This window comes from Dermacentor albipictus, chromosome 9 (assembly GCF_038994185.2).
Source record: "Dermacentor albipictus isolate Rhodes 1998 colony chromosome 9, USDA_Dalb.pri_finalv2, whole genome shotgun sequence".
NCBI lineage: Eukaryota > Metazoa > Arthropoda > Arachnida > Ixodida > Ixodidae > Dermacentor > Dermacentor albipictus.
This window is the reverse complement of record NC_091829.1, coordinates 101588241-101610540: the sequence shown is the minus strand read 5'-3', so window position 1 is coordinate 101610540 and position 22300 is coordinate 101588241. Positions and strand designations below refer to the sequence as shown.

Here is a 22300-nt window from a genome sequence, read left to right as displayed (position 1 = left end):
CTGTCTCCAGGAGGCATCTCACCTCGTGAGTGTCTAGCAGAGGCAAGCGCAGCTGCTTATAGACGAGGCAACCTAAAGTTTGCCCGCGCGGCACCAGCGCCGAATGCTCCCCTAGCGGACCGATGGAAGTTTCGAGGGTCGTCGCTGCGCTGGCGCGCGCCCGTGTTCTGTACGGCGGGAGCGCTCGTGCGCGTGGTTTTTGCGATGCCGAGTGCGACCTCATCAGCCAGGAAAGGTGGCACGTAATACTGAAGTGTTGTCGATTGCCACAGCAACCTCGAAAACACGAAAGGTCCTACGCAGACCGTGAAGTTCTACAGATTTCCTGGGAAGTGGTATGAGAAGGACAGACGACAAGCACGGATAACTGCAGTGCGCGGCCGAGTCAAGTAAGTCTCATACTTTCGCATTCGCGTGTAATATCTTGAAAGCGGAATAGTCATATACCTGTTTTTAGTGCACGGCCGTTTGTTTAGTCGTGTCGCGTTTTTGAATTGTGGTGGCATCCGCCGTTTGTTAGCGGTAAATGCATGCGTGTTGCGCCGCTAAGCTCTACGACGCGTGCTCGATTCCCAGCCACGGCGGCCACATTTCGAAAGGGGCAAAATGCAAGAACACCCTTGTTACCACGTGCTTTGATTTTTGTGCACGTTAAAGAACCCCGAGAGGTTAAAATTATTCCTGAGACTTCCCATTACAGCGGGCCTCATAATGATTTCGTGGTTTTGGCACTGTTTTGGCACTTAGAATCCCCGAATTTATTTGATTGCACTGTGGCTTCCCTCGCGATCGGCATGGATGAGCTCAAAAGGATTATTTCCCTTTTCCAAACGCTGCAACTTAAATTACTAGTTGTGCAGGTAATGAAAGGGGCCGCGCGCTACTTTTGTGGGGTAGCAGACCGTATTTAATGCAAGCTGCGGTCGTCTCGTGCGTCGGGAAGCGGCAGATCGGAAATCAGCTGCTCGAGACGTGCGCATTATGTTTGTTGTTTGCCCATGCTTTCTAAGTATCTAAGTGTGCAAGTATCATAACTTGTAGTGGTACCACTCTTGTAGAATAATATATGCACACAATCACAGGAACGTTACATTTGGAAACATATTATTGGGAGTAATTTAATCCCCACAACAAATAGGCACACATACTGTTTCATTTATATGCGATGCAGATGGAAGCGGCGCCAAACAGACCAATGGCAATCACAACAGTCTTCTCAGCAGTCAGCACCACCGGGACATGTGCTTTCGTACTGCAGCGACACAGCTCTTGAGCAGCAGCAAGACACGTGTCAAACAGACTGCAGAACATGCCTTTGTGAAGTGATGGAACCGTCAAGAAGCAGCCCAATGGATCTGCAGTCATCGAGTATGACAACAGACGTTCCTGCTACCAGTGTGACTTATGTTGTAATTGAAATAAAAGTGGCTAAATTTCTGAACATGGTGCGTACCTCTAACTCGACGTCGTCTACGATCTTGTCGGTCACCTGTGACAAGCACTTGGCTTTCACTCTCACATCACCGTCCACAATTTGTTCAACGCCGTACTCGTTCGGAAGCAGACGCTCCCCTATCGTGAGGTTGCCGCCACGAAAAAAAGCTGTCAGCGTCGGCAACCTTCTTGAAACCGCACGGTAATCATTGCATCGCTGTTGAGCAAGCAGGCGATCTGCCGCCGTCGATAACGGAGCGACGTGAGAACGAGCAGCGAAGAAAAGCGCGGACGGCACAACGTAAACGAAGCGGAGACTACGCCACGACGCCACCGCGCTGCTTGGCGTTTCCACATTGGGGCGCTGTCAGGAGGCGGCGCAGTAGCGCCGCCTGGCCATGGTTTTCTCGTCTATATACCGCCGTGACGCCGCGAGCGACGGCGCGAGTTGGAGCCCCGTTTCTCCTCTGTCGTGACGTCACGGTGTCACGTGGTCAGCCTTGAAGGCGACGCCGCGAGCGACGGCGCGAGTTGGAGCCCCATTTCTCCTCTGTCGTGACGTCACGGTGTCACGTGGTATTGAAGGCGACACCGCCGCGCCTGAGGAGCTGGGTTGAGCTCTAGTAATATGCTTCGCATAAAAGAATATAGCTCATTGTCATGGAATCAAAGTGAGCTTTGAAGTAGTTTAGAATAATTTTGTAAGTTTTCCTAAATAAAACATGCGCCCGCAGAGTTAATTAAAGTTATCGCGTGATTGCTTACCCCTGGCAATTATGTTTGTGGCGAGGCAAGATCAGGTGCAGTTTTAACAACAAGGTTGTTCGCAACTGTTGGGCTAAGACGTATAAGGCATATGAACAAGCTGTGTGAGGTTAAACTCATGACAAAGATGTGAAAATTCAGTAGTCTGCCGTGCTGTGCTCAACAGTTATCGAATGACTGGCCCATAAAACATGAAAGTCGGCATACCCCCAAAACAAGTAATGGCATGTTAGGCTACCTCATAATTATCTGGCTAATTACATCGTGAAGCTCACTACCGAAAGAAGGAGCAGATGTGGGTCGATAACAAGCGCACAAGACCATTTCACCACTAGACGTAATCACCCGGATAAAATCAACCTCCAAGCATGAAGAAACTGGAATGGTGTGAGGTACTGGTGCATTCCTAATAGCAATCTAAACTCCGCCACCCGAACGAACATCACGATTATATCTGTGCGTGTTGTAAGCCTTTTCGCAATCGAATATTTACCTCTCTTTCACCGCAGCCGATAGCCAAGTTTCTGCGAAAATAACAACGTCGGCTGAGCAAAAATCAATCATGGACCTAGTGCCGCACACTTCTTTAACATACTACGGGTATTTGTAAAGAACATAGATGTTTTGTTTCCTTTCGGTTGAACCTCAGATAGTTATGAAGAATGCGGACCAGAGTTACATACAGTCAAGGGGCTGCTGTCATGCACACATTCATTTCGGTAGGTATGGGTGGTCTCAGGTGTTCGTGCACTGGCAAGTCCAGTTCGCAAAAACGTTCGGCGGCGAGGCAGTACGCATAGGTCACTTGGTAATTATAAGCCTCTTAGCGGTAAGGGAACATGTATGGCCGCTAGCTATGGCGTATGCATCCTTTTCTTGGTTGACGTGTAGCCCTATAGACGTCTACACGTAAATAGACACTAGCATTCCTTAGTTTAAGCTTTCTTGTGACGGGACGCTCTCTTTGACCTTCAAGGACGAAATTTTACCATTTATTAGAAGGGTTTTACTTGCTACGAAGGATCCCAATTTGTGCGCTCGACAGTCTGCATGGTCCCTTAGATCCATGCCAAAATACCGCGACAACAGATCACAAACGTGGGCTTTGGACTGTCGCCATGCTTCCGTGGGGAATGAGACCCCGTAGAATAGCAAGTTATGACGCCTCGATCTGTCCTCGATATCGTCAAGGAGGGAATTCAGCGCCACGTTTTCGATTTGCACCGCTTCCGAAACAGCAGCGGAAGCTTCCACAGAGACCTGTTCGGATACTGCCGCCGCAGCAGTCTCCGAGACCGTTGCCGAAACCGCCTTTGCCTCTGCCTCGGAGACTGCGCTTGTAATCACATCCGAAACAGCCTTTGAAACTGCCTACCAGACTAGATTTTGGATGTCTGCTGAGGTAGGAACGCCTCGAAACGATTCAACAGACGATTCCACTGCAGTAATTCTAGCTCTTAGGTCAAATGCAGTATCGGCAAGCATGTTTTGGTTTCGTTAAATCACCAAGAAGATCCATTACCCCGGTATTACGGGCGTCAGGTCTCGTATATTAAGAGTTCATGGGACTTTAAGTAATTCAGTGTGCCATTTTTCGCGGTGTTCGCCTGGCGACCCGGGGTCAGTCTCAACGTCTCCGCTGAGTAGGAGCGTTTTCACGACAAATGCGCGCAGATCACAAACTGCGAGCCTGCTTGGAAAGAAATCTTTCTCCTGCACCACTCATGTCCTACCTTGGTCAGATTGTCGGTGGCGATTACAGCCTTGTTGCCAGGCGGCATTTCCTCAAATCGCTGGGCGTCTTGCTTGACCGTCATTTTTTCGGTTGTGGCTACAGCGCCTTCGCTTTTCCAATAGCTGGGCTGTGAACGTGAAGCACACGACAGACACATAGCTCATGCGACTTCGAATAGAAATAAATGTAACCCACATGGAAGATTATATAAAGAAAGACAATCGGCTAAATTTAATTCGGCCACCGTGCGTTCGCAAGTTTTTGAACGAATGATCCAAAAGAGCAAATCACCGCGGTAAAAGTGTTCAATAAGCTGTTATAGTGGCTAAACATGTTGACTTCGATCAGTGGCCCAAAGGCCGCAACCCTCAGGGGCGCTCGTTAAATCGTCAAAAGGGTGGCCGGACCAGGCACGGCGCAAGTTGCTGTTTCCTGTTTTCGAATAAGAACGAAACGACCTTTCTTCTCATGGTGTCTCGCGAAAACTTTTTCAGACAATTCTAATTGAGCAATTATTAGAGTTTACCGAGGTCAAATTACCTGCGGTGAATTGTGTGCAATCTAATTCCGAGCTGTGTCCTGCTTCTGTCATTCTAGAAACCAATACGCCCATATTAAACTTGTCGAACAATTTTCCTCATTTTTCTCTGACACTCTCTCCAAGCTATCATAAGAAGCCAACAAGCACTGACACCAAAGACAACTTAGGGGAAATTACATGTGCTTAATGAATGGAATGAAGAAATGATAAATTTATGGAAACGAAAGTGGATGAAAAAGCAACTTGCCGCAGGTGGGGAAGGGTCCCACAACGGTCGCATGGTTGTCGCATGGTTGTGGATGCAAAGGTTGTGGAATCGTTCCCCACCTGCGGCAAGTGGTTTTTTCATTCGCTTTCATTTCTATTTATTTACCGTTTCTTTGTTTAATTAACTAAGCACAAGTATGTGCTTATGCCCCTTATGCCCCTATGTTGTGCTTGCTATCAGTGTTTGTTGACTTCTTATGATATGACTAATAAAAATCGGGCCCCTCAGTTAACCCCCTTTCTTTTCGTCTCTCCGTACTATGTCCTTCTCCTGCAATCTCCCTGCCACCCGGTCGCATTAAGTAAAAGCTAATTAATACATTCATAATTGTGTCACATCAGTACGTGTAATGCTGTTGGAAGCCAATGGAATTGGGTCGTTTCTAAACGAGCACTAAGTAATGCCTTACCTTAGGAACTTAATAAATAGCGGGCACCTCAATTTACTTTGCAGCAATATTTAATGGACGTTTTTCAATGGTGGGCAGACGGCAGGGTCTGTAGTCATGTCAACGCGGCAGCATTAGTCACATGTTCCTAAATATGCGTCGCTGGTTTCGTGAGTCAAAAATGGAAACGGGGATATTCAGGATGTATTGAAAACACGAGGAATCGGGCTTAGCCTTCCTTTTAAACCTCACCGCACTTCCGCAAGCCTGGCAGATATGCCTTAAATATAAGCACTTAAGGCACGTCTACACGTGCTCCAAGGAACATATCCCCAGCAGCCAATAATCACAATATGTTCCCCATGGAAATTCACTGGAACTAAGTTTACCCATAGTTTTCACTTGAATGGCTCTTCTCGGCTTTGGAAGCGATCTGAAGCGAACGACTGCGTGTCATTTGCTTGTAATTGTCACTGAGTTCAGATTGTAATCTATTGAACGCAGAACGTAATTTGAAAACAGAAAGACGCTGCGGCAGTATCCTCGCCTCAAAGATAATATTTTGTCAGGTTCCGAAACAAACTTTGCGTTCCAGCTTCCTCGCTGTGTCGCCTTAGATACAGTTTCGCATATTTGTTCAAAGAAAATGAAATGAATCTTGACGTGCGTTAAAATGATTGTCAAAGTACGCAATGATCTGTACCATAAGGCAGAACATCGGGCTTTGTCGATTATCGGTGCTCCAGGGAAGAACTTTCGAGAGGTACCATGCCAAGAACGCCATGACAACATCGGAGACAACCATGAATGCCCAAAGTTCCCCAATCGTGACGTTATCTTTGCCGAGCAATCTCCTGGTAACGAGGAACCATGATGAGCCTCCTGCAATATCCAAAGTTTTAAAAATAATTAGCGATTTTTCGAACTATGCAGACGCGCAGGTAATGTTTCATGTTTTATGCATCCCTCTGCTGCTTGCGGGGTTTTATTTTTTAAGTGCACTGTTCTCTCTACACTGCTCACGAGCACTGTAACATGTGTTAGGACGTATATCCGCCTCTGTCACTTTACGACAGATTTGTTGCTTCTCTCATTCGAACGGAGGAGCGAATATGCGGACGCTTCGAATAATAAATTATCGAATCGAATATGAATCGAATAGTGACAACTATTCCACAGGCACTCGAAACTTTCATTATTCGTATACGACTACTAACTTCATGTAGGAAGAACTGAATGGAATTCTGGGGTTTTACATACCAAAAACAGTATTTAATTATGAGGGACACCGTAGTTTTGAGCTCCGGATTGTATTTTCACCTCCAGGGGATCTTTAACGCGCTCCCATAGCAGGGGACACCGGTGCTATTGCATTTCTCCCCCATCGAAATGCGGCCACCCCGGCCGGGATTCGATCCCGCGACCTGTTGCTTAGCAACGCAACCCCACAGCCGCTAAGCCACCGCGGCAGGTAATTTAGAAAGAAGCTTTAGCTCTGGAGCTTTTGTTTAAATAAGCGGAAATGGAAATTTTTTTCCAACTTATCGACAGGAAGGTTTGTTGCGAACTTTTTAGTTTTTAACAACGCCGTTAATTCCTCGCTCAGTTTCTCATTTATTTAATTTTTACAAACACCATCAATTCCTGAAGCGTTATAAAGGGAGCGGTGACTCAGATTATAGAATGTAAAGTACACAGATTGTAAATCTAAAGTAAAGTTAAAAGTAAATCAGCGTGCATGTCATCAAAATGCCAGTGCTGAGGCTTTTGCACTAGGAGGAAGATTGAAACCAACGGTTCACCGATAACTTTTTACGAATACTTTCACAGCATATAACTGAGGCTGTACAAACCTTCATAGTCTCGGGCGATGGAGACAATCCTCAGTAAAGAGTAAAGGGCACTGGTCGGCAGAAGAGATGCGAGAAGCTTGTCCGTTTTTGAGCATATGAAATACTTGGGCAGCGGCACAGGCCTCGTCACGTCTGAGATCTTTGATGGAGCCACGAATGTTATCAGAATAGCCATTATTAACGCCACCCAACCTGTAAACAATGCAATTAGTAATTGTCGTACTTCTATTAGCGCGAGGCCAATGGTTACACTACAAAGATGCAAGTCCTTCCTTGAATAAAAATGTCCTGAATGCAAACTTTAAAATTTATATAACAACGTCTGTAAAGGCGCAAGCAAAATTTTTCATACTACGGAATCAAACTATGAAACGTTTGTCAAACGCAGCTTCGTAACATGGGATAATTTAGGTAAAATACATTAGTCTAACACACATACGTAGGATGTAGAACTTCATTTCAGCCCACATGCGCAAGCTGCGAAGTAAGAAAATTTGACAGTGCACTATTAGCATTGAGACTTTTACCAACGACTGCATATTAAAACTGTATCCCAGACTTCAGAAACCATACACGTCCGCGATGAACTCGTCATTCTTATAAGTGCGCCGCGGGTTCAATACAACAATGGGTCGCATTCGCCGCATACGACACGGACAACGAATTTCTTTAAAAATCTTTAATCTTGTGCTTACCTCGCACTCAATCAAGCCAAGTCAAATATACTATTATTTTCCAGATGCAACTGAACTGACTCGATCTCACACTGTGCCTGAACGACGTTTTGAAAGCATCCTTTTTTTTAAGTTCTTTAATAGTAGCAATTAGTTATTTATTTAAAAACAAAGAGCAGCTTCTTCTAGTGACCAAGAAATCAGTCATTGAATTCGAAGGAAATGACCGGATAGTCAATGTGCTTTCCGCAGCTCTTCCGATACTGTGTTTCACATTGCCGCGCATTCGCAATCAAAGCCTGCCCAGAGGGGCAAGTGCAGCGGCAATAATTCTGCTCAATATGCATATCGAATGCTACACACTCAAACATCGCTCCTGCCCGTCAGATCCACTGTCGTTGGAAATTTTCAGAGGTGGTGAAGTGTGATGGTGCCTTTAATGTTGGAAACATACTTGGCTCAGGTCATTCAGGGGGAGACTGGAGACAACACTGTTGACAACACTTTGTATTTCTTGCATGTGCTTCTTTCCTCTGAGGTGGTCCTGAAAAAACTAAGGTCCAGTATCCCTGTCCCCGGGTATGGCGCACCGCACATTCACACTCCGGCGAACCTGGCGATTCCGTTGCCGCCGCCACAATATGTTATATTTGGTTACCGATAATGGGCGTTGTGAACACTCATGATGCCATTCCGGCCAGACCGAAACTCCTCTGACCAGATTACTTTTTTGCAAGAACTCCATTTCATCATCAATTACGATCACCGCCATGTTGCAGAAGTCCACCCGCTTTTCAAGATCTACCTCAGTTAAATCCTGGTGAAGGCAAACAGGGTATAGATGGAAGCTATGCTTTCTCATCACATTTGCGACTGTTCCGAATCTGCACCCGCACTCGTCGGCAATCTGTCGGATGCCGAGTTCTGGCACCAGCGTTACGTACGAGATAACGACTATTTTGAGGACTTCATCGATCTTTTTTCTTGTCTATTTATAATGGCGGTATGATCCTGTTGTGCGGAAGCGCTGAAACATATTTGTGAAGGTTGGCGTACTTTGAAGGGGACTCTGTAAGTGGCAAGCCGCGTGCAGCTAACAAAGTCTTACCATTCGTCGCAGTCATTGCAAGTACCGCGTCTATTTTTTTTTTCCGTGGAACAACTCGTCCGGGCCGAAGCAGCCATGTCAGCACAATGGGTCTCAAAGTGGTTGTTCAAGCGAAGCTCGTATTGGCTCACAAGTCTCAGTGGTAGTGTAGTCAGGCAAAAAAAAAAACTTGCTCCCATAGAAGAGCACTAGCGAGAAAGCGCGTACAATAGGGCGGTTTGATTGGTTGCGCACTCACGCCACGCGCGCCACCAATCAGAGCCATCTTGCTTCCGCCGGGAAAGGAAAGGACAGGAAATGGTTGCACACGCGCTGCCCTCCTCCCCCACTGGCTTCATTTCCGTTCATTTTAATCTCAGAAAGCGGATGTTATCGCCATACTGCGTTCCCCGGAGAAACAGGCATCCCTCGACGAGTGGCGGCGAGAAATCGCGCGTGAAAGGGCTCGCCGGGGGCGCGACGATCGAGCCGTTAGAGCGGCCCGAGCTTAGGTAATCCGACAGAAACGAGAAGAAGATCCCGAGATGAGGGAGCGGGAGGCCGAAGCCATCCGGCACCGTTGCCTGTGGATTACTTAACCGCGGCGAAGGTCAGGTGCATGCAGGACAAGCTTCGCTTACCCCATCTTCAAAGAGTTGGTCATTTTTTATTGTATTTCAAGAGATGCCGCTATGGCGTACGCAGTATTGTAGATGACTGCGAATCTAACATGGTGACAAAATTGGGGTACGATGTCATGTCGTACAAAAACATGCCAAGAACTTATCTTCCATTATCGCCCTTATCAGCACAATTCATAGTGTCCAAGCCACATCGAGCAGTAGTTCCTTCACTTCGCCAGCCGAGAGCGAAAAAGGAACAGATGTCATCGTTACCTATGCATCCACCCCATTGTCAGACTAAACGCCGCACGCAACAGCCGCGACACGTCAGGGAAAAGCTTTGCGCCGATTCTCACTGTCTTGCATGCGTCATCATGCACAGAAATGAGAACGTCCAACTGGCTGTCTTGCAACACAAGCATGCCAGAAGAATTCTGGCAAGTGGAGCTGTGTGGCAAGTGGAGGCAAGTGGAGCTGTGGAACTATTCAATACAAACAGGCCTGCTTACCGCAGCTACCAGAAAGTTCCTTATTCAATCTTACTTTTTCCGCCGGCTGGCAACGATAATTATCTTCGCAGCTGTTGTCCCCCTCGCCACATGGAAAGGTGGACTTCATGCATCTCTCAGTGCCTAGTCCTAAAAGAAAACTGGGAAATCTAATTTTGATCACCCAGTATGTTGTGATGGCAGTGTCGATACGTCAATCAGGAGGGTAGGCAGGCACTCGCAATAGACAAATGTTTGTCACTCACTTCACGTAAGGACCAAAACAATTACTTTTACCAAGTTCCCGCACCTGTCTGTGAGTAAGACAGGTTGGCGCTGCCATAGGGTAGAGCAAGCACAGTTGGATCACGTGTTTTCTTTTTTCTCCTACTGTACAACTTTTCAGTTAATGGTCACCATACGTGTGGGTCCTTGTTATTCTACTTCTCCGTATGCCCTGTATGTTTAGGTGGCGTTCCATGAGACCGGTCATCGTCATCCTCGTCAGCCTGTTTTTATGTCCACTGCAGAACGAGACACCCTCTTTCCGATTTCCAATTAACCCAATCTTGAGCTAGCCGATTCCAACTTGTGCCCGCAGATTTGCTAATTTCATCACCACACATACTTTACTGCCACCTTCGACTTCACTTCCCTTGGCGTTCCCTAACTTTAATGGTCCACGGTTATCTGCCTTAAGCATTACGTGGCCTGCCCAGTTCCATTTTCTTTCCTTTAATGCCAAGTTCAACATCGGCTATCGTCGTTTACTCTCTGATCTACACTGCTATCTTGTCTCTTAACGTTATGCCTGGCATTTTTCGTTCCATTGCTCCTTGTGCTGTCCTTAACGCCGTTTCACACGTCTTATTGCCCCATATATTAGCTCCGCAAGAACGCAATAATTTTATGCGATTATTTTCTACGACAATAGTAATCTCCCAGTCACCATTTGGCAATGCCAGCCATGTGCACTCCAACTAGTTTTTTATTATTCTCTTAATTTCCTTCTCATGACCAGTGTCCCCAGTGAGTAATTGACTTGCACATACTCGGAGGACGATTGACAATAATGAACTGTTGTTGACTTGCCAGGCTATTTTATACTGCATTTTGTCTTCTGAATTTTAATTTCCAGTTATACTCGAAATCTAATTTTCAACGATACTCTCACATTTTCGCGGTTAAGGTCCTGAGTACGTCTTTGAATTCACCCCTGTGTTGCTGAACCGGAATAATATCATCTGCGAACCCAAAGTTGTTAAGCATGCACCACTGATTCTTATTTCTAAGCCTTCCCAGTCTAACAGCTTTAATACATGTAAGGATGCAGTGAATACAATTGGAGAGGTTGTTGTGCAATGTTACCTCACCCCTTTCCTTGTATGTAGTGTCCTACTTTTCTTGTGCATATGTGAGCTAACTGCAATATGCTTGAAGAAATTTAATTCCAAATATATTCACGTATGTCTACTTGCCTCCTTGATTAAGAAATACCTCCATGACTGCTTATATCCCTACTGTATCAGATGCCCTTTCATTATTTGTGAAAGCCCTGTGAAGGTGTGGATTGCGCTCCAAACTTTCTCAATCATCTGATTTATCATATGGGCGTGATTCATTGTAGAATATCCTTTTCGGAAGCCAGTGTGTTCCCTTGGTTTATTGAAATCAATTGTTGACCTCATTCTACTGAACCGGTATTGAACAATTAAATGCAAATTCTGCAGTTTTTAGGTCCAAACCAAAGATCTGATTATGAGGGACGCCGTAGTTACTTCGACCACCTGAGGTTCGTTAGTACGCACAGAAGGCGTCGACCGAACATCGATCAGACAAGCGGTGTACTTGGGTGCCCCACCTTTCGGGTTACAGTGATTCACGTTTATTTCTGTTCCAAGCGAACTAACAGAAACAAAATCGTTATCGACCTTCACCCTGCACAAACACCTATACACTACTATGGTTAAGTGCCGGTGCATGTTTTGCTCCCAATGCAGTTTGTTGTGAGTGTTCGAAATCTATCTGTGCCGGCACTCTTTTACGGCACTCAGTTGCAGTGTACACATTTGTGTGCCCGATTACTTTTGCCATTTATATCCCCGATTGTGGCAAGAAAAAACGGGCGCACAAGCTTCGGGTGAAATGAACCCTGCAGGTATATACCGTGTGCCTTGACTACACTCGACGTACCGCGTTCCTCAGAACCGCAACGCCGGTGACATTAGACAGTTTTAGGACTGCTCCATCACGATACGTTCGCAACACGCAAGCGCTTTGCGGAACGTAGCAGCGCTTGTCATGTCAGGGCCTTTAGTACTGGGAAATGCCTACGTACGTAAGCGGGCGAGCGTCCTTAGACGCCGTGCGCGTCGAAGCAGGCCGGCCGCGTCCGCCACTGCGTCGAACCATCGGTCGAACTATAGACGCCGTTGTTCTCGCGCCCTCCCAAACAAACGAGAATCGCGAGAGTAGCACGCTAGGCTCCCCACGTACGCACGCAAGAATCGTATGCGTGCGTACGCGGCGACCGCGTAAGGATCACGTACCGTCCGTGTTCCGTTCTGCACATGCGCACTTTGCAGAACGTAGCGATCTTACGAACGCAACGTACGCAAGATTAACCTGTCGAATAAGAGCTTCGGCCAACGTCGACGGTGATGAAACTGTCCTGAAACTGTGTTTCATCATGAAACACAGTTTCATGATGAACGCCACTGCCTTGACGGTTATATGACGAGGCGTTGCAAAGTTGCGAATGAGGCTTAGACGTAAGCGTATATAACTGGAGATGTAGTAGTAATAAAAAAACTTGAAGGACGCTTAAGCTTCGCCTTCAAGGGTGGAACGCGATAACGTTATCACACCTCGCTCGCAGCGCCCACTCATTCGCTCGGCATGCTCTTGATTCACACAAATACGAAACGTGCGCCTGAGCAAGCAGAAGGAACCAAAGAACTTGGTGTCTCGGAGGGAGAAACGATATACGCGAGCGAAACGTCGTGATTGGCACGGACAGCCGGGCCGCGACGCGCCATGAAGGCGGACGCGATCATGGGGCTGACACCTCGATGGGATCGTCCTCGATCTCGCTTGGGAGACGCATGACTCCTCGCCAGCAGCGCGGCACACATCGCAGGGGACGCTTTCGCACCAGACGGGCTACGGCACAGCGATCACGTCAGAGGCGTCCCGCATTGTACGCTGCACCTAGGAATCGCGCTGTGAGAGGAAAGAGGAGCCACGTCGCCTAAACACGAGGGTTCGAGTGACGCACGCTGGAAGTTGGAATGGGACATGCGACAAAACTTATTAAACGCAAGGGTATTGGCCCCAATGCGCTCAAACGAGACGAAGGAGAGAGGCGGGCTAGTGGCGCGCCACCTGTCGGGGCAGCGCCGTACATAGCGAGGAGGGGGTCTTCTGTGTTTGCCGCAAGATGGCTCTGAGTTTGCGCCAAGCACCAAAGAATTGTAGCTGAAACGTACTTCGCTACGCGTTTAGCTGCGACTTCTGTAATTTACATGCTCATAATTACCAATATACTCCGCAGTATAACTTTCTACGGCACGTTTCTAAGGCAACACCGCATTCACTAGAGGCGATTTTGTCCCGCTTTGAAAGATCGAACTCATGGCTGAGGGTAGCGTTTCCATCTCACACTCCGGAGACCCTGGCTCGATTCCCACCCAGCGCATCTTGCAAGTTTTTATTTATGAATTGCCTTCCGCCTTTTATCACTCACGGCCAACGCCGCCGACGCTGACTACACCGGCTTTTCTGCGACACGAGCTCCTTAACGCTGTCGCGTTTAAGATTTGCGCAGACATTGAATGTGTTGTAGTTTTACATGGTCCTTTCCAATAGCCATTCCACCTTCTAGGATAACGTTGACGGACTACTGAGCAGTCAGGAATTAGATGGACAGCCATCCAAGCGTTCGCCACAGACAGTGGCATTAAGGCACAACCACACGCAGCACGGGATATGCGTACACGTAAACGTACGCGTCTGCGTGCGCGTACGCTGGTGATGAAGGCAAGGGCGGCTGGCAACACGATACGCGCACACGTGCGCGCTTCGCTGCGCGTACCACAGGTCTGACAGACCAGTGATGGCGGAAACGTTCATCTTTGGCTTTAAGAAAAGTTTATGGTAAATTGGATTATGGTCAGCCATGTTTATTTAATTTGTCAACGTTAGAGCTAGTACATTGTTTTTAAATTGATAAATGCACGTCATTTTTATCTACACATCATTATAACATGAAAAGCTACAAGAACGATCAACATCACGCGCGATAGCATCTGCTTGCCCACGACTGCAGCTGACATCTGCGCGCGACCACACACGACGTTGCTGTCGAGCTTTTGCTGAGCCGCTTGCTTCGCCGGCATCAGCGTTCTCTTCCCGCAATGTACCACATGAGAAAGAAGCTTTTGCTGCGGCTGCTCTTGCAAAGGAGGCGGGAGCGCAGGAAACGTCGGCGGCGATGTTGGAGGGTACGGCCAGTCTTTGAACTGATTAAAGAAGAAGGACTTTACGGCTGTGAGTAACTACTTTCCTTTCGATCATCTACAGTGGTAGAACTAGTAGCCAGTGTTTGGACATGGGGACTTATCTTCGTCGGGACCGCAATTACTTAGCGTGTTTAAGTGCGCGAATATAGGAGACATAAGTGAAAGGCTTAAAGTAGCAATGCGGGGATCGTACTCGCAGCGCGCGAACGCCCAATTCGCAGAACAGCATCGCGTCGTCGGTACAAGGTTCGTCCAGGTTGACAGCACCGATCGAAACAATAACGTGACGTACGCGAACAGAGGGAACGACAAGAGCAGGGTGTAGTTCGGAGAGCGCGAAAGCATGGGCGAACAACGGGCTGATTAGCCGCCGGAAGCACAGAGATCGTATATTGGATACGTGGTGACGACACCTCACGTTTGAACAGCCGTCTGTCTAACCCGTGTATGCAGTACAACATACCGTCACTAATTCTTCAGCTTCAGATGGGAAGAAGCACTTCCAGATCACATTGCAGCACTTACACTCGTAGCACTTACAGATCGTATTTAACATACGATCTGTAATACTAATTTGGAGCTTCCTTCATTATTAACAGCTATACTGTTTATACAGATCTTGTGTAGCACCCTCTTGCACAAAATTTGTATGGATTAAGTTTTGCAATACATTTTCTGCTATTCAATATTTTATTTGATATCCAGCTCATTTTTTCATTTCATTCCATATTTGATTCTAAATCTACTTTTCGGTATTATCACACCTCTACAAAAAGCTAAGGACTGCTAGTTATATTTGTGCCATTAGTATAGCACATAGATTCAAGAATACCTTTTTTACACGTGTTGGTTGTCATATATGAAGCTTGTGAATGAGATACTATTTCCTATATTTTTCTCTCTGAGAAGTGTGACTGTAGAATATGAAGTGGAATGTAATTAAATTGTGACCCGGCAGGTTTAAATGCTGTGCAACTGATTTCAGAAGTTTCTTGGCAGTGGCCACACGATTTTTCTTTAATATACCGTTGACTGGCTCTCCTGTTTTGCCGACACACGGTTTGTATTCATGCATATAAAGAAAGCAGGGAGTAAAGTTAATCATGGCTAGTGGCTAAGCGTGTGTGTCAGTGAAAAGTGTACAGGTCCCGGTACCTGCGCGTGTATGCGGTCAGGGCACGGTCTTTCTGCCAGGTAATAATGCACAATTTTTTACAGATGCAACGGATACGTCAGGATGACCACGGATTTTTTTACAAGTTCTTTCGCAAGACGCCACAGCTCTTTTACAAGCTCTTGAGCTTTGTCGAGAAACCCCTGGAGAAAAAGCTGGAGCCTGGAGAAACTATTGCTTTAGCATTGAGGTTTGTAAAGGATAGTTGCCTCTAGAGTAATAATGTGCGATTGCGGGAATACAGAAGAACACCGTTTCTTTGTCATTTAATGTATAATTTATTTTATATTATTTACATAATACTTCCCGCCGCCTTTTGGCAGCCAAATCAGGAAGGGGTCACAAAACATTGAACCAAAAAAGAAACAATGAAACGACTGACAATGAGTGTGCATAAAAATACTTATACATAATCTAGTTCATTATACCCAACTAAATATTGTTGAACTCACAAACAAATAAAAATGGGACAAACAATGCTGTAACAAAACGAGAAATAGTAATGAAGGTACTGACAATGCGCGTGAAATGAAATACCAGAAAAAATGATCACATGATCACAGAGACAAAGTTTCAACTTAGTGAATCACCAGTGTAGCAGTTATGGCTAATTAAAAAAAAACTGCCATCGAATGGCGTCACACAAAAGCTACCTCAGTGCCTTTGACCTTGCGCAACCTGTGAAACATGTACTGAGGAATGCTTGGACATGTAGTATTAAACAAAGGTAATATAGCTAACCTACACAAATGAATTCTGATCGTATATCACCCAAAAAGGGCCCCCACTGCCATGGAGATCATTGTCAACAAAAGTCATGACATCATAATTAATAAGCAAACAATTGAGACATGGGTACTAAGTCTTTTTCAACTTGCATTCAAGCTACTTGGCATCCGGGCAAGACAGAAAAGACGTTGCCTTGGCTTACGGTGTGGGGATTGAGGCGGCTAGACTCTGCAGTGGTGTGTAAGTCGTATTGTGGCAATCGTGTCTGCAAAGTATTAAACAACTGTAGAATAGCATGACAGCCACAGAAATCCGTTACATTTTGTTCAGCTTAAGAATTTTTTTAAAGCTCACATGCTGTTCACGGCTCCCGTCAGGTAGCCCTGCTTCCTGCCAGCGAAGCAGGGTCATACGTATAAATGTCTCATTCACGCACTGCCTTCAATGTCACTGATTACGTAGAAACACTTTGGCCAAACATCCAGTGCAGAACATGCGAAACCGACCCTGGGACCGAGCCACGCAACACAAAAAGAAATGCAAGGAATGTGGCTTGTGGATGATAGTTGTGGGACAGGTAGAGGTTGTCTATGTTGGCATTGAACCTCGTCTCCTGACTATGTGGTGGCAAGACTTTTTCCTTTTTGCTACCTCTTCTAATAATAATAAAGCACTTTGAAAATGCTATCGCTACTAGAACGCCCCGACAGGCTTTACAACTTGCAGCATATAACAGGAATTTTCAATGGGGGACTGGTTGAAGGTCCATTACATTTCTTTTTATTTACAGGCATGTACAGGCATCTCTAGATGCATGCACAAACTCTACATGCACAGGTGGTAAACCCAAAAAGGTTAATTGCTGCAAGACAGGCTGAATGAGTAAACACAGATGAAAGCTATAGACATCTGTCTTGGAACAAAAAACCTTTAGTTGCGAGTCAGTCCTTGTTTCTCTATCGTAGGTGGGTTGCTAAAACATGTTCACACATCTCTACAGCAGCAATGGCCAACCAACCAGGCCCACAGATATGAACTTTATGAAATTCTTGAATAATACCGCACAAAATTATGGATACAACACAATGTAAAATGAACAGAAAAGAAGAGCTGCGGAGCCTTGATATGACAACAGACAAGGAAACGTAGTAAAGCATAAAGGACAATACCTGTCGTTTTATTTGTAATGTCGACATCACAAGGAGAAGGGAAATGAAAGTGGACAAAATATGACTTGCCACTCGTGGGAGCTAAACCCAAAAGCAATTGAGCGGGAGGCTATTCCACCATCAATTTCCTAGAATGTTTGTGTACTAGATTGGACTCTTGGAGTGTTCTTGCACGAGTAACACCGGCTAGCGCTACCAGGGTGAGATCTAGTACAAGCACATACAGGCTCAAGAAAGTTTGCAGAGGGATAGCCATTGCGGCAGCTCTACTGGTAAAGCAATGCAAGCATAATTCAAAGGTTGTGGGTTCCTCTCCCATCAATGGGAAGTTACCTTCTCGTTTACTTTCATTTCCCTCCCTATTTCTCCATTTCAATATAAAGTAAATGAATTCATCAATGATTCCCTTTTGTTTCATTGTCTCTTGGCTTCATTGTACAAAAAGTACATATTAAAATACATTAACCTTTGAATTACTTTACTACTTGTATCAATTTAATTTCATATCGAGAAGCTTATCTTCACTGACCTCTCTCATGTGTTTGAGCAAAGACACGGCAAAAGCTTGAGGTCGTCCTGTGGTTTGCATCTTTTGATTGCACTTGAAACTTTGCCTACATCCTCTAATGTTAACTGACTCTTCTCTTTCTTTTTCCTTTCCCCCCCTCTTGATTTCGCTTCAGAAGCAATGCTTCCCAACGTATCCAGCCTGCGACAGCGTGCCAGCGATGCGACTGCCAGCAATGCTTGTGACTGCGGCCAGCTGTGGTATGCCTGAGAAGCCTCAGGAACCAGAACTTCTTGAAACATTGGGGATTCAAGAGATTCCAAAATGTCCTGAGACTCCACAGACTCATGCGACGCCGAAGACAGAGTCGATTCTGGCGCTTGTGGCTCTTGACTTGACGCTGATGGCACTTCAAGTGTCGCCAGATCGGAAAACTGGCACATTTTTCGCTAAGATGTCTGCCACACTTCCCTCCTCACTCGATGGGGGCACTGGTGGAAGGTTGTTGGACATCCTGCATGTGAGCGTAATAAGGTTTGCATATATTCTCAATGTGTAAATAATGTGCCAGTCCGAATGCAAAAATATATGAAGGCTCAAATCCGTCCACATTTGTTTTAATGTGTGATTTTATTAGAGAACGCCGAAGCTCTGAGTCAGTTTTGTAGGGACAAATGTGGCTTGCCTACACAACCAGAATGAACAGTTTCTGCGTGCGCTTAAGTGCAGCTTTTGCATCTTTTTCTGATTTTGCTTCTGATGAATTTAAGCAATTCTCATGAGATCTGCATGCCTAAAACCCAGTGACAACTTCTACTCAACACAGTGCATGATATTTGGAATGTTTCAGTTTTGAAATAATTAGCAGCGATCATTTCACTACATTTAATCAGTAATACTACTTAATAAATTTCATGCTGAAAGACCTATGCTTGCACTTTCTACACATGAGTAGTAGTATTGTTAGGTATTGGTTTAGCATAAGGCTCTCTCCTGTTCCAGTTTTTCTACTTGAAACATTCTTGGCTTGTAACTTTATTTTCCTTTCATTTGTTTTCATTCTTCATCTCATTTTAAACTGTTTTTATTACCTGAATGTATGTCTAAACACAGTGTGAAGCTGTCTACGTGGTAGTCAGTGCATTAGTTGTTTGTATTTAGGAAGTTACGTATACTCATGCTTGTCATCTTGCCATCTGCCTTGTAAAGAGTTTCTTGGCCCAGTAAAGCTGATCTTAGCGAGCAAACCCTTCCAGAATGTTTCTTATAGCTAACCTTGTTTTCCCTCCTATCTGGACTTTCCCACCACTGCTGGTACTCTCTTGCCAAATAGCTTACTGAATGCCTCATACCAATATTAATGCCGCCGTTGAACCACTGTCATCTAAGCTGACTACTGGCTGCTGTCTTGCGCGAGTGACCAGTTCCGGACATAGTGCAAATACCGAACATAATAATGTAACTAGATCGCGTTTTTCGCATGTAAAATTTCAATCATTATTTTTTGCACAGTGAAAATGTGTTTAACTGGATCATCTAGTCCTTCCTTCGAAATTTTGCTAAGCAGGAACAGCGTTCTCCACAAACATCCTGAAAGCTTCGCTTAAACCAGTAACCACAGCACTTAGAATCTGCAGAATAACCACAGGCTGATAATTAGCTAAGGACACTGCTGAGCAGACACGAAAACAAGCATTATCAATTACACAGCTGACAATGTCGTCAGTACTATGGTACTAACAGTACTAACAGTACTAACAGTACTATGGTACTTACAGCATGATGGCATTGAATGAATCCTTGAGCAAGCTAGGTAAAATTTGAGGGTCTGTGACTAAGCACAGATTTGCAGGCTGCTGGCAAGCAACAAAATGCAAAATTAAAGCTGTTCATTGCAGTGCCCAAGGCACACGTGAATATAGCAACATCCAATACTCGGTTAAATACTACCTATTGACTTGCATGCTGCCTTCTAGGATTAGTGCACAGAATCAAAGGAAACTACTTACCTCTTTTGTGTTTTGTTTTAGTGTGTGCATCACGCAAGTCCGTTTTATTCATCTTGCTAGATTGTATGTGATATTCTCTGTACTTCTTCCTTATGCCTTTTTCTAGTTTTTATGTGCTGTTTTACTTGTAACTTTGTACCTGTATTTCTGCTTTCTTTGCTCTCCAATGCAATACCAAACTAGCTCTGTGGGTACCTAAATAAATAAATACACAAAGCAATCCTTGTACTGCCTATATGTCCCCTTACCGCATAACATTTAACGAAATATGCGATAGTCGGAGCAGTGATGCCGCACAAATCTTTTGTCGCGAATTAGAGCAAGCTGAATATAATGCATACTGCGCGTCGATTTACTTGTGTAAGCACAGTTTTGAGTCGATCCCCATAAATGCGGCGCATTGCCACCTATAATACAAACATATGGCATCGCCGGTCAACGTTGGTAAAGGGAAAGCACAAGAATCCCGTGTTTCATTTTCAACACGTAGGCTAAGATGGAAACTTCAAAATCATTTACGGTCTGCACTCCATTGTGTAGCGCTGCAACATCATCTGGTTGAAAAACAGCCAGATGACGTCGTCCTGAACGTCGTCTGGCACGGCGCGGCTCTTTTCTTTCTGAAGCGTCTTCCAGGGTGCCGAAATTTATTCCGCAAGGATTTCCATCACTTCTGCAGCGCTGTGATAACGTCATCTGCGCAGATGAAACGCGTTTTCGACATCTGCGAGTCGGTTGATGCGAGAGGAAGCATATACCGGTTCCACGCAGGCTTTCAACCGCGATCGAGCGCTATCAAATTTCTTGATCACGATCAGTTCAACGCAGATTGCGCAGTACAGGCAATCGTGATCACAAAATCCGGTCCCTATCGGGTTGGATCGCGATTGAAACTCCTCCGGTATGACGCTCGTACAAAATTCCGAGCACTCACCTGTTGCATTGGGCATGACGACCCACGAGTACCTCGTCATGTGCTTGTTCTTGTGGCACTTGTGTTTCGCCTGCCACCAAAGCGCAGGTCGAGCCTCAACGCAGGCGATCAGAGCTTCGTTGTTGATCGCCGCCATAGCCTTTCTGCTCTAGCGACACGAAACCAGCAGCTACTCCCGACGTCTCCGTACGATTCTGAAAATTCAACAACCTTCCCGAACCGCCGGAAGTGTACATGCCGCCCACGTGACGTCGGTGCACAAGCTTCCACTTCTGTCGCGTACACTCAAAATGACGCCCAAGATCAAGACCTCCTTGACGCGCGCGATTCCTGCGCTTCTGCCCTCTCTAGACACGTAGGACAGGCGCGCACGGCCACGCAGACGCGTGACGCGTAGCCAGGCGCGCCCGATTCACCGCGTGTGGTTGGGCCTTTATAGCCCGAACGTGAATTTCCTTTGCTACGCCGTATGCTGCCGCACTATAAGCGTAATCTGATAGAAAAATTACGCCGGAATCTTTAGTGCTTTTTGTCACTCATATGAATGGGACTAAAATTACAATTCCTCTAGCGTGAAACTAGCGTGAACAACTATAGAATCTTTGCAAAGGAAAAGCGCCTAAAAATTGTAATGACTGCCATATTCGGCGATCATAAATACCGGCACGCTTTGATAGTCGCAGCTCACGACGGCACTGAAATTGCGCTCACCTTTCGGGAACACCCACGTGATGAGTATAATAAGCATGCTGTATTGAATCTGAAACATGATGAACGATATGATCACCAGACCCAGGTTCATTCCTTCGGCGTACGTCTGTCCTCGGTGTGGTACCAGAAACATAATTGAGATGGCAAAGAAACTCTCGATAAGGCCAATAATGAAAGCCGTGAGGAAGTGGCCCCAGAAGAATTCGGCGCCAGTTAACCCCATTACACACTGGTGTTCCTGGAAAAGGAAACTGCCACCAATAAAGATCCCAATGAAGCGCTTCATATGGTTAGAATTCTCTATTTGGGGCTCTTTCCTGTACATTTCGTTCCGTCCAATCTATGCACTATCTAAAAATTTTAAAACTTTTAAATGGTGCATGACTAAAAACCAAGACTAAAGAAAAGATGCAGCAGAAACAAATAATATTGATACTGGTCGCCCCAAAAAAAGACTTATAAGCGCTACGGTGCTTAAGGAAAGTTGCCATTTCATAACTTTGAAATTCAGTGAATGTCTCAAGAGTAGATGAGTGAAGACTGTATTAATGATATGATAGCAATGCTTATGCAATATAAATCAAATTGCGAGCTGAATTGTTTAATGCTCAGCCTTCAGCGAAGCGTACAACGTAAAAAACGCATGCAAACGTTTTACTCAGGAACCACAATCAACAAGTGTTTTCCTTT

The 22300-nt window shown here is 45.6% G+C and overlaps 1 protein-coding gene across 4 annotated transcripts in view; it reads right to left on the bottom strand.

Moving 5' to 3' along the window:
- LOC139049592 (phospholipid-transporting ATPase ABCA3-like) overlaps nt 1-22300 on the bottom strand; it is a 420980-nt gene that overhangs the window by 220592 nt on the left and 178088 nt on the right. For all 4 annotated transcript variants that reach the window (XM_070525151.1, XM_070525150.1, XM_070525152.1 and 1 more), the window contains 4 exons: nt 21611-21848; nt 6985-7176; nt 5835-6013; nt 3933-4061 (listed from right to left, as the gene is read on the bottom strand). In XM_070525151.1, the coding sequence (XP_070381252.1) occupies nt 3933-4061; nt 5835-6013; nt 6985-7176; nt 21611-21848 (738 nt within the window). The remainder of the gene's footprint in view (nt 1-3932; nt 4062-5834; nt 6014-6984; nt 7177-21610; nt 21849-22300) is intronic.